Source organism: Myotis lucifugus, unplaced genomic scaffold, assembly GCF_000147115.1.
Source record: "Myotis lucifugus unplaced genomic scaffold, Myoluc2.0 scaffold_167, whole genome shotgun sequence".
In the NCBI taxonomy this organism is placed as follows: Eukaryota; Metazoa; Chordata; class Mammalia; order Chiroptera; family Vespertilionidae; genus Myotis; species Myotis lucifugus.
Genome location: NW_005871215.1, coordinates 2136480 through 2153737, shown reverse-complemented (window position 1 = coordinate 2153737; position 17258 = coordinate 2136480). Strand labels below are relative to the sequence as shown.

The 17258-nt window shown below is 43.5% G+C and overlaps 1 protein-coding gene across 1 annotated transcript in view; it reads left to right on the top strand.

Annotated features, from left to right (window-relative positions):
• PRMT8 (protein arginine methyltransferase 8) overlaps window positions 1-17258 on the top strand; it is a 92089-nt gene that overhangs the window by 36977 nt on the left and 37854 nt on the right. The window contains exons 3-4 of the mRNA XM_023759936.1: window positions 11437-11592; window positions 14699-14762. Coding sequence (XP_023615704.1) covers window positions 11437-11592; window positions 14699-14762 — 220 coding nt within the window. The remainder of the gene's footprint in view (window positions 1-11436; window positions 11593-14698; window positions 14763-17258) is intronic.

Sequence of the window (17258 nt, the reverse complement as noted above, 5' to 3'; positions counted from 1 at the left end):
AAGACCTAATTTCTCAGCAATTAGTCAATGTGCTGTCATGTGTTTAACAGGCAAGAAAGCTGGGAGACAAAGTCATCTACAGCTGGAGCTGGGAATTGTTCTCACCAGAGTGGCATGCTCTGTCTGAAACGTTTGAGGCCTCTTTGGGTCGTTCTCTCCCAGGGATGACTAAAGCAGGGGTGGAGGAGGAAGAGCCTTTACTTTGGGCAGGCCTAGTGGAGGGAGATTTGCTAAGTCACAACTTTCCTTTTCTAAGAACTTGTATCTTTGAACCTAACTCCTGTGGTCTGGAGCCTAAAGAAGGGAAGAAGGGACCAAAGAAGTGACAAAAGGCAATGAATTAAAGGGGAGGAGGCACTTGGGCAGCTCTGCTTCAGTAACAATAAGATCTGCAGAGGTATTGGGCCAATCAAATTCCATCAGGAAAGGCTGTGAGGACTTTTAACCATAACTGTGAGTGAGAGATTTCTGAAATATTTGCCATTATTTTTGCTCCATTCTCTGCTCACCTCTAACAATTTCTTTGCATGGATGAAAAGGGTTATCATCACAAAAGGCCAGAGCTAACACTTATATAATCCTTACTATATTTATTTAACCATCACAACAACCCTATGAAGTAGGCGCTCTTATTACCCCATATTCCAGATGGGGAAATTGAGATACAGAGGCTGAATGATGACCTGGATCAGAGAGCTCAAAAGCATTAGAGCTATGATTCAAATGTAGGAATTCTGGCTCCACTATACTCTACTGTATTCCTATTTATAGAGCATGGGTTATGCACCATGCCCTGTGCCTGGTTCTGGGGAAACCATCTGCAGTCTGTGGTCTCACTGTGAGGTCTTGCAGTTTTGATGTCTAGAAGTCTTGGAGTGTTTGGTCCCAGACATCTCTGGGAGGGAAGGGCTTGAGCTCACTTTCAAATAAGTTAAAGCCAAAAGTAAACTCAATCTAAGTAAAACCCTTCCATACTCAAATTCTAGTATGATCAAATATATGAGCTCTGAAGCAGCACAGGAAGTAGTGGCTCCACTGAAAAGCAAATAGTACAAGATCTTTTAGTCCCTGTGATTAAATTCTCTAACAGAAGGATTAAAGCCACAAACCCATCCCAAACTTGCTCAACTCCTGATTGGATTGAACTGAGCAGCCCATCACTCTAGCTGCCTAACAAAGGAAAAAACAGTACTTTTTGGAAAAGACAACAACAATAAAAACAGCTGGTAATGTTTCTTACACATTATCTACAGCATAAAATAATTATTATAAGATGTGCAGAAATAGGAGAATTTGGTTAATAGTCAAGAGGAAAATTAATCAATAGAAACAGACATATAAACAGCCAAGGCCTTGGAATTATCAGAAAAACACTTTAAAATAACTATAATAAATATGATTTTTAAAAAATCTCCAAGAGAAGATGTTTATAATAGATGAAATTCTACAATAAAAGTACAAGATCTAAACCAGATATTTATTGGATGAGATTAATAGCAAATAGAATACATAGAAAGAAAAGATCTATGAACTTAAGGACAGATCAGTAGAAATCACCCATAAAAAGTAAAAAAAAATTGACAAAAAGCTCAGTGATTTGTGGGACAGAAACAAGTGGTAAAACATGTGAGTTCCAGAGGAGAAGAAAAAGAATAGGAAAGAAAAATATTGGAAAAAGTATAGGAGGATAAATTTCAAAAAGTGATAAAAAACTTAGTTTGCTCAAGCAATGAAGCCACATCTGAAACAACTGGAATTACCACCTGATTATGTTTATGATAATCCCTGGTCATTCTCTAAGATCCATCTCTGTCTTCTGCATCGACCAAATAGGCACACTGAATGGGGATGTGGGTCTCTGGGAATTCATCTCCTGGACTGATGGGCCTCATGGAACTAGTGTCAGTTCAGAGCCAGTGTCCAGTAATCCTCAAAAATCTGTCTTTGTTTTTCTCCAATGTTATTACCCTAATAAATGGCTGCAAGCCTTCTTAGGGAAGGTTGGAGAATGATTAACAGCATCAGTTCTTGGCAGTGCAACAGGATTTCCCCCCAGGGGACATGGATTTTCCTTCATTCAAGGGGTTCTGTAAACTAACTCAAGTTTGGGAATCATGGAGGGACTCTGACTCTGGTGATTCAAACCAGACTTCTGCTCACCAGATCTACTAGTATAACTTTTCTGTTTAAACATATTAAGCAATAATTTAGTATGATTCCCTTCTGAAATACTATAATCAAGAATTTAGTATGATTTCTTTTCTGAAATACTATAACCAAGCAGTGAACATCAGAGATCTTTGCAATTCAAACTATTCTGAAAATCTTTGGCTCCCATGTCCTTCATGGTAACCATGCCCACCTCATCTTTGGTGATTACGTGCTGCAATTTAACCCCCACTACCTCAGGATCTCAGTTTGATGTTATTCCCATAGTATTCAGGGATCTCAGTTCAGTGGTAGAAATTCCTCCTGTAATTTCCGACTTATAGAGAAGAGCCACCACAGAGCTCTTCAAGGATGCTGGCCTCCTCTCACAAGTTTATTTCACACAGCTGTGGTGAAAGGTGTGCTCTCTGGTGTTGGTGAGTAGGTCTCACATGATAATTGCACACTAACGTTCTGATTTCCCTGAACCTCTGGGTACCTTCCTCTTCGGCATACTGAGGAAGTTCTGACATTTCAATTTCATTTAATGTAGGCTAACGTTGGGTCCATATTTCAGTCAACCAACCAAACCAATAGTTAGAAACATTTCGAGCCCCTGAAGCTAAAATGGTGAACCCAGAATCTCTGGTTAGTGGTCCTATATCAATAAACTTGGCCCATCCAGCTTTCTTTTCCTTTTATGTTGATCCCACACTCTTAATATACATTTCCAGCCCTAGCCAGTTTGTTCAGTGGTTAGAGTCTTGGCCCATGCACCGAAGGGTCACAGGTTCAATTCCAGGTCAAGGGCACAAACCTGGGTTGCAGGTTTGATCCCTGATCCCGGTCAGGCACGTGCAGGAAGTCACCAATCGGTGTTTCTCTCACATCACTGTTTCTCTCTCTCTCTCTCCACCTCCCTCCCGGGCTCCCACTCTCTCTAAAAATCAATGGAAAAAATATCCTTGGTTGAAGATTAACAAAAAATAAAATACATTTCCATATATATTCCCTAGTTTTCAGTCTATATAAATAAAAATTATCATGCATTTCTTTTCGTGTGTATCACATCTCCCAATGAGTCACTCTTTATACCCTTTGGGGACTGCTTGGAGTTTAATCTAATTGTAGGGGTAGCAGCCAATAAAGTTGGTGGGGGTAGGTCCTGGAAATCAGAAGTACCTTGCTAGCAAGTACCTCAAGGGAGACCAATGTGATTCTTCAGGAAAAAAACAAACAAACAACTCCCTCAGGCAGGGGTGGAAGATGCTTCTACTGGCAAAGAAAACTCTGTCATTTAGGGACTTGAGGTTCAGCTTCATTAGAATTTGACCATATGTTCCAATTCCAATATTCAAGATCCCATTTCTTCCCAATAGATGCCTCAACTTTAACAAAAGAGACCCTGCAGGGATGGGAATTCAATTTGTGTTGAATTCAGGTATTTGCAGGATTAGACTTCAGATTTGGTTTGCAGAAATCTTAGCCCTGCACCTACAGGAAATGCCATCGCCCCCCCCTCCCGCCTCCCCCCGCCACCCCCGCCCTGAGAACTTATAGAAGCTTTTAGGTGCTATATTCAGACCCTGAACTGGAAATTTTAAATCCCTGTGCTCATGACTTGTTTTCTCCAAGTTTTCTAGCAAAGTTAGTAGTAATCATCCAACTAACCCACTCCATTATAGTATTCCTCGTTTTGACCAAAATGTGCTAAGGTAGCAAATGCTTGGCCACCCAGTCTTGTCTTCTACAGATACTTTATTACAGCTATCTCAACCTAAACTTGAGTAACTCCTTTGCCATTTCATGCCAGTGACTACCAGTGCCCCCTTTACCAATGGCAATAGAGCTATTAGTGCCTTTAAAACTCAGAACTGATTCAGAGAACACAACTTCAGGTTCTGTTCCTTAGGAACTATTCTTGGTATCAATCTCTATATCAGTCAGGGTTCAACAATGGAAGCGGGTCCAGTAGGATTTTTTATATATATGCATGTCTGATGTTGGAGCTTGAAGTCTACAGAACAGGTAGCTAGAAAAGAAATTTGGATATAAAATAAGGGGAGATCAGGAGCAGCTAGAACCCATAAGCACAAGATTGAACCCTACAACAGGTTGAAACAAGTATACATTCTATTGCCTTTGACCTTGGTGACAAGCATATCCTATAGAGCCTGGGGTGTTTCACCTGGCAGGAAATGCGCACCTGGCCCAAGAGTTAGAGAAGCTGATTTTGAAGGCAGAACAATTGTACGTCTGCCAATGACATATGTGCATTATAAATGGTTCCTGCCTCCTTTTTGTTTTCTAAATCTCACAAGAGTATTTCTTGTAACCTCTCCTAACTAGAAATATAATGGAAAGAGAATTCTGTAAAATGTAGTTCAGGTGGCCAAGGTGACATATTACAAAGCCACTGAACATGTGTGCACAGAGCTTAAAAACATAAAGCAAAATCTACAGAACTAGATGGAGAAAAATACAAATCCCCAACAATAAGTAAAGATTTGTTTTAATGCTAGTTTACTGGTAATTGATAGAACAAATGTACCAAAAAAAATCAATAAGGCTGGAGAAAATTTGAACAATCTTCTGACATTATCAAATAACCTGACCTAATTGGCATTTCTAGAACATTGCACCACCAATCTATAGAATACACATTTTTTTAAAGGGCAGATTGAAATATTCAATAAGATAGATATGCTGGGATACAAACAAATCTCAATGAATTTCAAAAGGTTGAAATTATGCACAGTATATATCTCTCTATATAAAACCCTAATATGCAAATAGACTGAACGGTGGAACAACCGAACAACTGGTTGCTATGACGTGCGTTGACCACCAGGGGGGCACACGGAACATGGCGGGATGGTGGAGCAGGTGAGCAGGGGTGCCAGATCAAGGTGGGGTGCTGGTCGCTGTCATTGGGGTGAGCCTCTAGTGGTTACTGAAATTTCTTTGCTCCAATGCGCCACGGTCCTGCCGGGTGTTCGTACCTGCTGCCAGCACCAGCCCCACTCCCACCTGCAGCTGGTGCTGGAGCCACTGCTTGCACCTGCTGCCAGTGGCTGGTGCTGACCCTGATGGCTTGGTGCCGTCAGTGGGTGCGAGTGGTGGCTGCCAGCCCCAATTGCCCCTGAAGGCTTCTTCACCTCCTCCTGCTCCTGAGGGGTGATTGGGGCAGCAGCTGCTACTTGCACCTGCTGATGGCACCGGCTCCGCTCGCACCCACTGCTGGCGCCAGCCCCAATCACTCTGCACTGTCGGCGGGTGTGAGTGGGCCAGTGCTGTCAGTGTATGGGAGTGGTGGCAGCAGGAACAGGGCTGCAGGCAGACAGGGGACCAGGGCCACAGTGGGAGGGGCCAGGCACGGGCACAGAGGATGGGCCGAGACCCGCCCCTGTGCCTACCACAACCTCACGGCCCACAGTTCATTTCAAGGTGCACGAATTCGTGCACTGGGCCCCTAGTTTTTTCATAATAGAATTAAATTAGAAACCAGAAGCAATAAATTTTCTAGAAAATCTCCAAATATTTGGAAATTAAGCAGCACTGAGAACAGGGTCAGGAAGAAATCACAGGAAGTTAGAAAATATTCCAAATGGAATGATAATGAAAACAATGCTGTGAAATGAATATGTCCCCTCAGATTTCATATGTCAAAATCCTAATCCCCAGTATGATGATATTAGGAGGTGTGGCCTCTGGGAGGTAACTAGGGCATGAGGGTCAGCCCTCATGAATGGGATTAGTGCCCTTCTTAGAAGACACATTAAGGCTTGCTGTCTCACTCTGCTGTCTGCCATGTGAGGACACAAGGAGCAGGCAACCACCTGCAAACCAGGTACCAGATCTGCGGCACCTTAATCTTGGATTTCCAAACCTCCAGAATGTGAGGAGTAAATGTTTGTTTTTTTAAGCTGCCCAGTCTAAGACATTCTGTTATAGCAGCCTGATCTAAGACACACAACATATGAAAACTTGTGGGATGCAGTTAAAGGAATCGTTAGAGGAAAATGTATAGCTTAAATGTTTTTATTAGAAAGCAAAAGTATAAAATCCATAATCAAAGCTTCCACCTTATGAAGTAGAGAAAGAAGAGCAAATAAAATCCACATAAGTCAAAGGAAAAAAATAATAAAGACGAGAACAGAAATCAATAAAGTAGAAATAAAACATTAAAGAAAATCAACAGAGCCAAAAGTTGGTTTTTGAAAATACTAATTAAATCAATAACACCTAACTAGACTGATCAAGAAAAAAATATTAGAAAACACAGATTATAAATTAATGAAGGCAAGGACATTACTACAGATCATAAAGACACCCAACAGTCATTAGAGACTATTATAACAGTATTAGTGGCTTGGTGCATGGATTTTTACACATTGAAAGGAAAATAATTAGAAGAAATATTTTAATATTGCTATTTACCCTTTCTCTGTAATGAAAGTGTTAGAGCTGCTGCTGGTTTCCACCTGTGGGGTGATCGGCAGGGCAATCAGGCCCCGCTCCCACCCGCCTTGGCCTGGTGTTGCCCACTCACCTGCTCCACCATCCCGCCAGGCTCTCGTCGGGGCCCATCGGGGCCAGCAGTGCCTCCACATCGTCAACGCTAGCCATGTTCCGTGCCGCCCCCTGGTGGTCAGCACACATCATAATGGACAGTCGAAGGGGAAATTTGCATATTAGGCTTTTATTATATAGGATTATACCCATAAATTTGACATCTTAACAGAAATGGATAAATTCTTTGGAAAAAACACCCTGCCAAAACTGATGTAAGAATGCATAGAAAATGAAAATAGCCTTCTATCTATTAAATAAATTGAATTCATAATTTAAAATCTTCCCACAAAAAAGACTCCAGGCCCAGATGTTTTTACTGGTGAATTATACAGACATTTAAAAAAGGAAAACATTGATCTCATCCAAACATTTTCAGAAAATGTATAAAGAGATAACACTTCCTAACTTGTATGATTAGCTCAGCATACTAATCAGAGAAGATAAGAGAAAGTTATAATTCTATATCTCTCATAAATACAGATACAAAAATCTGCAACAAAATATTAGTAAATAAAGCCCAGCAATATTTAAGAAGATAAATACATCATGACAAAGAGTTGATGCAACATTTGAAACCAATCTTTGGAGTTCAATACATTAACACAATAAAGGAGAGAAGTGGTAATCATATCAAAAAAATGTAGAAAAAGTATGTGACAAAATTCAACACCAATTTATGATAACAACTCTCAGAAAATTAGAAATAGAAGATAACTTATCATCGCTTCTTGGCCTTTTGGCTAAGATCAAATGTAGAAGATAATCTTTCAGTCTGGTAAAAGACATTTATGGAGAGGCCACAGCTAAAATTATACTTAATGGTGACATTTGTATGTCACTAGAACAAAGGAAGGATGCCTAACATATTACTGAATGGCCATCCTTGCCAGTGCAATATAGCAAGGGGGAAAGAACAAGAAATAAAAGGCAAGATGGAACGGGGATGCAGGGACACACGCCGGGTCCAGGGCATAGCTGCTGTGGTCTCCGCTGTCCCTGCAGCTGCCAATGAGGGATGTGTGTGTGGCAGGATTCCTTTTATTTGAAGTTCTTCAGTATCTATTAAAAGTGATTTACTTTGCTTTCTGGCCTCTCATCACACGCCCCTCTGTTCAAGGCCTGACCCCCACACGCGGGCATTTGAGACCTTGTGTGGTTGGAGGACCGAGGCAGACTCTCTGGTCAGGATGTTTGAATGTCTTCAGGAAAAGAACTCGCACTGGGGGGTCTTGTTCATTTGGGAAATGGTATGATATTTATTGATTGTGTTTATTGCCAATGTTTATATCCAATTCTAAGGTTTCTGAAAACAATTCTTGTCTTTGCTGCTCAGAAAATGTTTACTGAAGACACCAATTCACTAAAAGCACTGAAATGTGCAACATCTGTGCTGTGTGACAGTGCAGAGCCACTCTTCCTACTGTGGACTGCTAGGCCAGCTGGGAGCTGGTGTTGGCCTGGTTGAAGGCGGGCAAGGGGAGCAGATTCAGCATCGCTCACTGAGTTTGGGTAGGACTCTGATGATTTGTTCACTTTAATAAAGACAGATTTTGATAAAAAGAAGAAGAAGGAAGAAATAAAAGGCATACAGATAGGATAAAAAAAGTGAAATTGTCTTTGTTCACAAGTGACAAGCTTTTTTTACGTAAAAAAACTAATGAACCTACCAAAATATCCTATTGGAATCAATATGTAAAGGAGCAAAGTTGCAAAATACAAGGCCAATATATAAACTAACAATTGGAAAGTAAAAATTAAAATATGTTGTATACAGTGCCATAAAATAGTTAAGAATAACTTTATTAGTAGTTTAAAAATACAAGACCTTTATACTGAAATCTATAAAATATTGCCAAGAGAGAATTAAACAAGACCTAAATAAATGGAGAGCTGTATTTGTGTTCTTGGATTGTAAGACTCAATATTCCTAAGATATCAATTCTCCCCAAATTGCTCTATAGGAGTCAGTGCAGTCCCAAACAACTCCAGCAAGCTATTCTGTATGAATTAACAAACTGCTTCTAAAATGTATATGAAAATGATGAAGTTCTAGAAAAAACAAAATAATCATGTCAAACAATACCTAAGTTGGAGAACTGACATTACTTTATTTCAAAGTTAATATAAATCTATGGTGATCAAGTGAGTGTTGAACTGGTATATTAATGGAACAAATCAGAGAAGACACACATATATAGTCAATTGACTTTTACAAAGGTGGCAACATAATTGAAACAAAGAAAGGATTGTTCCAAAGGATCTCCCCCATGTAATTCAGTGGGGAAAATGAAGCCTGGTGCTTGAGCCATCTACTTGTATGAAGCAAATGAACTCACATCCCTAACTTACACTATGTATAAAAATTAGTTTGACATGAATTGTAGCCTAAAAGTAAAAGCCATAACTATGAAACTTCTGGAAGAAAGCATAAGAGAATATCTTTGTGACCTTGGGGTAGACAAAGAATAGGCAGGGCACAGAAAATTCTAATCATAAAAGAAAAAACGAATGCTCTCCAGTTCCATACATGCTGAAGAAAAATACCACATGATCTCACTCATTTATGGATAATAAAGACCATTATAAACTGATGAACAAAAATAGTTACAGAGGCAGAGCAGCATGGAACAGACTGTCAAACTACAGCGGGAAGGCCAGGGAGTGTTGGTGGCGGGGGGGGGGGGGTAAAGAGATCAACCGAAGGACTTGTATGCATGCATGTAAGCATAAGCAATGGACGCAAGACACTGGGGAGTAGGGGAGGCCGGGGGAAGGTCAAGGGGTGGGGGGGAAAGGAGATATATGTAATACTCTTTGTAATACTTTAAGCAATAAAACAAAATTTAAAAAAAGAAAACACTAAAAAAAATTGGTCTTTATCAAAATTAAAAACTGCTTTTCAAATGACAACATTAAGAAAATGAAAAGGCAAATCACAGATTTGGAGAAGACATTCACAATATGTACATTTGATAAAGGATTCATTTCCAGAATATATAAACTCCTATAATTCAATAAGGAAAAGCAAATAGCTCAAGAAAAAAAATGAAGACACTTCACAAAAGAAGGTATATATGAAGAATCCATAAACACATGAAAAAAATTGTCTGCATCAATAGCCATCATGGAAATGCAATTAAAACTACAATGAGATACTAGTTTATATCCACTATAACAGCAATTTTCAACTGGTGTGCTGCCACAAGAATTTTTAAACATGCAGTATCTGACCTCTGTTCCCTTAGATTGTCAAATAAAAAAGTGACAAGAGCCAACACAACAATAGCTGTCCAGTGTGAATGAATCAAAATTACCTATTTTTTGTAAGATCCACAAAAAATATGTTTTTGGGTGTTCCATGGAATTTTAGTAATTACTCTATGTGCACCATGAGATGAAAAAGGTTGAAAATCACTGCACTATAATAACTAATATTAAAAAGACTGATAAGTCTAATTGGTCAGCATGTAAAGCAACTTGAGTTCTCATGTATTGCTGGTGGGATCATGAAATGGCACCACTATTTTGAAAAACTGTTAGGCAATTTTAAGTATAATTAAACACCTACCGTAGGACCCAAAACCCCACTTCTAGGTATTTACTCAAAGGAAATAGAAACATGCATCCTCAAAAATGCTTATGTGAAAATGTAACACCTTTATTCATAACAATCCAAATACCCATCAACAAGTGAATGGATATGGTCATACAATGGAATACTAGTCAATAACAAGAACAAGAATAAGAATGACAACTGTAGCAACAAGAAAAAAGGAACAAACCTTGGATACATGCAAGAAAATGAATGAATCTCAAAATCTTTGAGCAAAAGAAACAGATACAAAAATGTACATATTGTATGATTCAATTTATATGAAGTTCTAAATCTGGCAGAAGGAAGCTTTGGTGATGGAAATTAGATCATTGGTTGTCTGGAGTGGGAGTGAGGATTAATTGCAAACGGGCACGAAAGACTTTCTGGGGTGATGGAAAAGTTCTGTACCTTAATTATGGTGTGCATTTGTAAAAACTCTTACACTTAGTTATACTTTTGAATTCTGTGCTTTTTATTGTACACAGGTTATACTAAAAACTATACTAAAATTATACCAAAAAATTCCAGTGCTATTGGTGATGACTTAGAGTGTTTGCTGGTACCTTGAATAGATGAAGACCCCTGCCTCATCACCATACACAAATTAACCATGTTCTCCTTGGGCTGGAGGCAGCTGTAATGGGTAGTCTAGTTTCTTTCTTACCACAAAGCACTTAAATAATGGTAGAAAAATGAATATGTTTTCTTTTCCTAAAAGCAAACAAAAATAATATACACACAAAAAGCCTCCTTTAACAACTTGTTCAATGACAAAATTCTCACCATGGCAGGAAGTTCTGCTTCAGGTGTAACTTGAGTCTCTCATGCTGCATCCTACTAGTACTTTCTTTTGTTTCTTGGTAAATTGGAGTTTTCCCAGGTCTGGATATGAGTTTCTCCTTTGATAGTACAAAGCTATCTTGAGCAGAGTTTTAGGGCTGGAGTTGTTTGTAATGATGCAGGTAGCCATTGGTCTAGCTGTGCCACAGTACTCTTCTGTGGCTTGCCTAGTGAAGATCCTTGAAGAATTTGGCGGGACAGTCCTGGGGCCCGTGACCCTGGCATACTCCCAAGTACCTTGAATACATTGACACTGACTTTCCTTTCCTTCCATATAGGAAATGCTCAAGGATGAGGTGCGGACGCTCACTTACCGGAACTCCATGTACCACAACAAGCACGTGTTCAAGGACAAAGTGGTGCTGGACGTCGGGAGTGGTACCGGGATCCTTTCCATGTTTGCTGCCAAAGCAGGGGCCAAGAAGGTGTTTGGGGTGAGCATGCCACCCCCCACCCCCCTCGCAGTGGCCTCAGCCCTTCCTAGTAGTACAAACCCTACTCCACCTCTCTGCTGAGGTCACACACTCAAGGGAAAAATCAAGTGTGCCCCTCAGGAGGCAGGACAGTCTCCATGGCTCCCCGTCACCCGGGCATCACTCCTTGCCCTGGCGACTGCTGACATTTGCAGAGGATTTTTGACTTTTCAGAAACCATTTCAGTGTCATCAGCGCCTCACAATGCTTGAGAGGCAGTGCAGCATGATTACACGTGTGAGCTCTGGCCTGAACCTCTGCTCTTCTATTCATGAGTTGTGTGACCGTGGGCAATTCACTTCTCTGTACCTCAGTTTCCCCAATGTATAAAATGGACATGAAAATAGTGTCTTGCCCATGGGGTCATTGTGAGGCGTGAAAAGTTTAATACATATGTAAGGAGCTTAGAACAGAACTGGCATAGGACAGACGCTCAGTGTTTATTAGGATAGTCGGGATAGGGCCCTAGGAGATAACAACAAGAAAACCCCCTGCTTTGTCCTTTAAAGGGCAACTTGGTAGATCTAATTCTGCTGCTCTGGCTGCTGCAGCCTCTCTGGCTAGAGGTGGAGGCTGACCCTCCAGGAACCTCCTAGCATTCCTCTGTGAAAAAGAGGGATCCGTGCTGCTGGCTGACATTGAAAAAATGCCGTGGGTCTAGAAGTGGAAAATTGGAATTAATCTCAATCAAAATTCAAGTTACAATAAAAAACTCACAGCCTATGCACAGGCGGCCCCTTTGCAGAGGCTCCCGGGCAGCTAGGCAGGTTTCAGTGGGGCCTGATTCTCTGTGCATTTCGCTGGGTCATGAGAGCCTGTCCGGAGAACCCCAGGCTCCTGGGTTGAGTAGGACCCTCCAAATCCCCTTGGTCAACCCCCTTCAGCAGGAACAGAATTCCTCCTTCACGCCTGGCCTGGAAAGCACTTGGTCCTTAGCTGTAGAGGGTCTTCTGGAAACCTGGACCAGAAAAGCTATAATGCACTCAGCTGAGGCATGTGGTTAGGGTATGGGGCCAATCTGATGCCCAAGGTCAAGTCCTGTCATCACCACAGGTACTGCCCTCCCCACCTTTCGGCTTCCCTTGGCAAGGCCCCGCTCACCAGGGTGGAGGCCTCCTGTCCATGGCAGACTCCACTGCCAAGGAGCTCACACTGCCACAGAGCGGTGAGACTGCATGCTGACCCCGGAGCGCCTCCTCGCAGTGCTGACAGGCCCTGATTCAGCCCCAGTCTCTGCTAGACACGGGGGAGCGGAGGGCTGCACAGGGAGAGGCAGGGCCACCTGTCACCGCCTTCCAAGTCGGCTGGGGCTTCCAAGTTGGCAGGGGCTCCGGCCAAGGAGCTGTCAGGAAGGTCCCACCAGGCGCCTTCCAGCTGTGGTGACTGGTCCCAACCTGGCTGCCTCCCGCTCTTCTGCTATAACAGCTCTTTTATAAACAGCTCCGCCACAGTTAGCCGGGCTTCTTTCAGGCTGGCTCATTTCACAGTTCAGTTTCTCCTGTGCCAGGCTCCCCCTTCCACCCACAGCTCTTCTCCAGTAGGGAAGCTGGGATGGCAGGAAAGAGGGAAGAGAGAGGGGGAGAGAGCTAGGGAGGGAGAGAGGAAATTGACAGAGACAGCAGATGGAGACAGTGAAACTGGGAGACAGATGTGAGAGAAATGGAGAGAGAGAGACAGAAGGATGGAAAGACTCACAGAAAAGCTACAGGACTGGGAGAGGGACTAACAAAAAGGAGAAAGAAAAGAAACTAGAAAACAAATGAAAATGGGGGAAATGAAGAGAGACTAAAGAAAAGAGAGGGGGGAAAAGTAAAGGTAGAGGTAAGAAGAAGAAAAAGTGGAAAGAATATGAGTGCAGCCTCCTGCGTCCCATGTGTGTTTCATCCTCCCTTTGACCATGTGAGAAGGACCTGTGACTTAGTGAGGAAACCAAGATACAGCTAGAAAGCGGCAGAGGCCACATATAAATCCAGGCTGTCTGGTTCCAGGTCCCATGTTCTCCAAGGCTAAGCTCAGTACCCTCTTGCAGAAGGGATGAAACGTGGCGAGGCAAGGGAAAGGAGAGAAGCAGTCCTGCAGGCAACAGGACTGTGGCCACGGAGCCTGGTAGCTCAGGAAAGGCCGGTCCTCTGGGGTCTGAGCTTGGCTAGGGTCTGCCTCCTCTACCAGAGTTTCCCTCTTTTGACCCTGGAGGTGCCCTCACCTTACCTCAGGCTTTGAGGAGGCTGCAAGCAACCCCTCAGTGGCCCTATGCAAATGCCCAAGGCCCTGGGGCAGTCTGAGGTGGGGCCTGAGTGTGAAGGTGAGGTGAACCAGGACTCAGCAGTCTGGTCTCTGTAGGGGGGCGGCTAAAGAGGTGAGAACAGCTCTTGGCAGCTGCCCCTCTGTTTTCAGTGCCTCCGGACCCTCCCTGGCATGCCCAGGGCCTCTAACCCCCAGGCTGGGGTTTGATCTCCTGCATTCCCACAATGGCCTTCTCTCAGCTGATGGTCAACTACCAACTACTCCCTCAAATACCTTGGCCCTCTGCTCAGATTTTGGGAGTATGGAAAGACTTTTAGATTAAAAAGAATCAGAAGAGGTGAGAGTTAACTTGTGTGTGGGGGGGGTGGGGGGAAGGGATGGGGGGGATCTTAAGACTGGCCCCAAGGCCCTGACTTGGCATTTTCCAGATATTCCCTATCCTGGAATGTTCCAAGTTTAACCAGTGAGGGCTGGGGGTTGGGGGTGGTGGGAAGATAACATCGAGGGAGGCTCACAGCACCTCTGGTCGGTTCTACATGCTCTCCCAGGAGGACAGCGGCTGTGCCACCTCATCCAATGCTTCCCTGGTCAGGAGAGTGAGGTCTGCCAGCGCCTCCTGAATCTCCCAACTTAGACACGGGCCTCCATTGTGAAGGCACCCCACAAGTTGGGAGGGCTGCATTGTAGTTTTTAATCTGCCACAGATTAGCAGTGACAGCTGTGGGCATGTTACTGCACCCCTGTAGGTCTCAGCTTCTCCGTTCCTTAACTTGGTGCTGGTTGTATTTTTGATGCGTTGCTCCTTTGTTCTGTGTCTTTCTAGATTGAATGCTCCAGTATTTCTGACTACTCAGAGAAGATCATTAAGGCCAACCACTTGGACAACAGTAAGACATACCTCCATGTGTTTTCCCATGGATAGCAGGGGCTTTTATTTCCTCACTTGGGTGGCATAAGAGAAGAGTACAGAGCACTTGGCTTTGGGGAGAAGGAGCCCAGCTGTGGTCATGGGGTTCTGAGGTTCCCAGTCTCTGCCATGTCAGCCAAGGCACGTTTGTCCCAGCTCAACTTCTTACGAGCCCAGGCTGTGGCTAAATTCTTGGTTGCCATGCCCTCTGCTTGGCCCCAGCTATAGGCAGTCTATTGAATTTTGAAAAATGGCAGCTATTCCTCCTTCTCCTCTTCTCTCTCTACAATACCCAGCCCCCATCTCTCTCCATCACCCATCCAGTGGAGTGGATGTGGTCTTCTACTGCCACAGACCCTGCTGCTGATGGGGCTGCCTTAGCAATTGGTTGTCCATGGAAGCAGGACCTTCTCCAAGCTGGAGTCTGATTATAGAAGTGTATTCCTTTCCTTCCTTTCCCTACTCCTTTCCCATGCATCACAGCATTCTCCAGTCCCTCCCCTCTGGAGCACATCTTCTACACACTCATGCCCCCAAATGCCCCTAATTAGAAGGTGTCCTGTATCCTTTATCAGTTATCTGTCAGCAGAAGGAGATCTAGTTGCCAGGCCCCATGTTGAGCGGGGCAGATCATGTAGGGCTTACAAACTAGGAAAACAAGTTTCTAAGGATGATGAGGCCTTTTGAAAATTTTAAACAAAGGAAAAGCATTCTCTATAGAGGATGGATTGGGAGTCCTCAGCATACAGATTTTATTTAAAGCTACACAATGAGGTCACTTAGGGATGGAGGAGGAAAGAAATGGGCCAAAGATAAGGCTCTTGGGCATTTCAATGTTTGGAGATCAAGCAGAGAAGAAGGGGCCAGCAGAGAGGCAGAGAAGATACATTAGGTGCGGTTGGTGGACATTCAGGAGAGAGGAGTACCATGAAACCAAGGGAAAGAGGAAGTGGTCAACTGTCTCTTAGGAGATGCTAAGAGATCCAGTAAGATAAGAACAGAGAAGTGGCCACTGAATTAGGCTACATGGAGGTTACTGGTGCTCTTGCAAGAGCAGACTAAGTGTAGGGATAAGGACCGAAGTCCACTCAGAGTAGGTTAGGGAGAGACTGTGATGTGAGGACTACAAATAAGTCTTCTTGCTGTAATGGGGAACAGACAAATAGAACAGGAGCTACAAGGAAATGTGGGATCAAGGAAGTGAGTTTTTTTTAAGGACAGGAGATATGAAAACATGTGTGTGATTCAATGGTCCAGTAGAAAGGGAGAACAAAATTGCAGACACAGGAAAAAGTAAATTCAGGAGCAAGGTCCTTGAGAAGGTAAGAGGGCCTGGGATGCAAAGCACAGATGGAGGGTTGACCTTTCTCTTGGAGTAGAGACAGTTTAACCACAGTAACAGAGGGAAAGGGGGGAGTGTGGGTCTAAATGGAAGCGGGCCAATGGTGGGAAACCTTTGCTTTGTTGCTTCTATTTTCTCAATGAAGAATGAGACAGTCATTGGTGGAAAAGACAAGAAGTGGGGAGGTGTAAGTGTTTTGGGAGATGAGAAGGAATAGAATGGTCTTTTAGAGGGAGGGAGGGAGAAGCAAACACCATGGGTAGTGGGGATGGCTGGGGGCTGGCAGCCTTGTTAGAGGTGTGTGGACGTAGCTATGCAGTGAGCTCAGTGTTCCTGCTGCGCTCAGCAGCCTGGGTGAAGTGGAGGGGACAGCTGCTTGAGTGGGGGCCCTGCTGGGAGGACACAACAGGGGGAGGGAGGAGCCAGAGTTACAACAATAATGAGCCTTGAAATCTGCGCTGGGTGAACAAGGAGGTGAGAAAGTGAATGGGGTACAGGTGGGTGACTGCTAGTGAAAAGGCTAGGGGTGGTGTGTGAGCAACACTTATGGGGCCATGAGCAGAGCCAACATCCAGAGGCCTCTTTCCAGCCTGAGTAGAGGAAGTGTTGCTCAGATAAACCGACCTAGGGCTTGCCATTCAATACCCCCGACCTAGGGCTGGTCATTCAACCTGTCTTGGTTCAGTTAGGGGCCAGATCTCTTCTGTACACGACTCAGGGAAGTACTTGAGCTGGGTAGCAGGGACAGAGGTGACCTCCCTACTGGCCTACTAAAGATGGCAAAAGGAAATGGTGAATTTTCTCTGCAAAGGTGACGCAACCTGGCATCCGCGTGTTTTCACCTGACCTCCCTCTCCCCAGCTCTGTGAAGTAGGACAGGTGGTTTCCCATTTGACAGATGTGGAGACTGAGGACAGGAGACGTGGGGCAGAGCCTTTGGTTTCAGCTCTCATTCTTTTTTTTAAATTTTTTAAAAATATATTTTATTGATTTTTTACAGAGAGGAAGGGAGAGGGATAGAGAGTTAGAAACATCCATGAGAGAGAAACATCAATCAGTTGCCTCTTGCACACCTACTGGGGATGTGCCTCTAAACGCAAGGTAATGCCCTTCACCGGAATCAAACCTGGGACC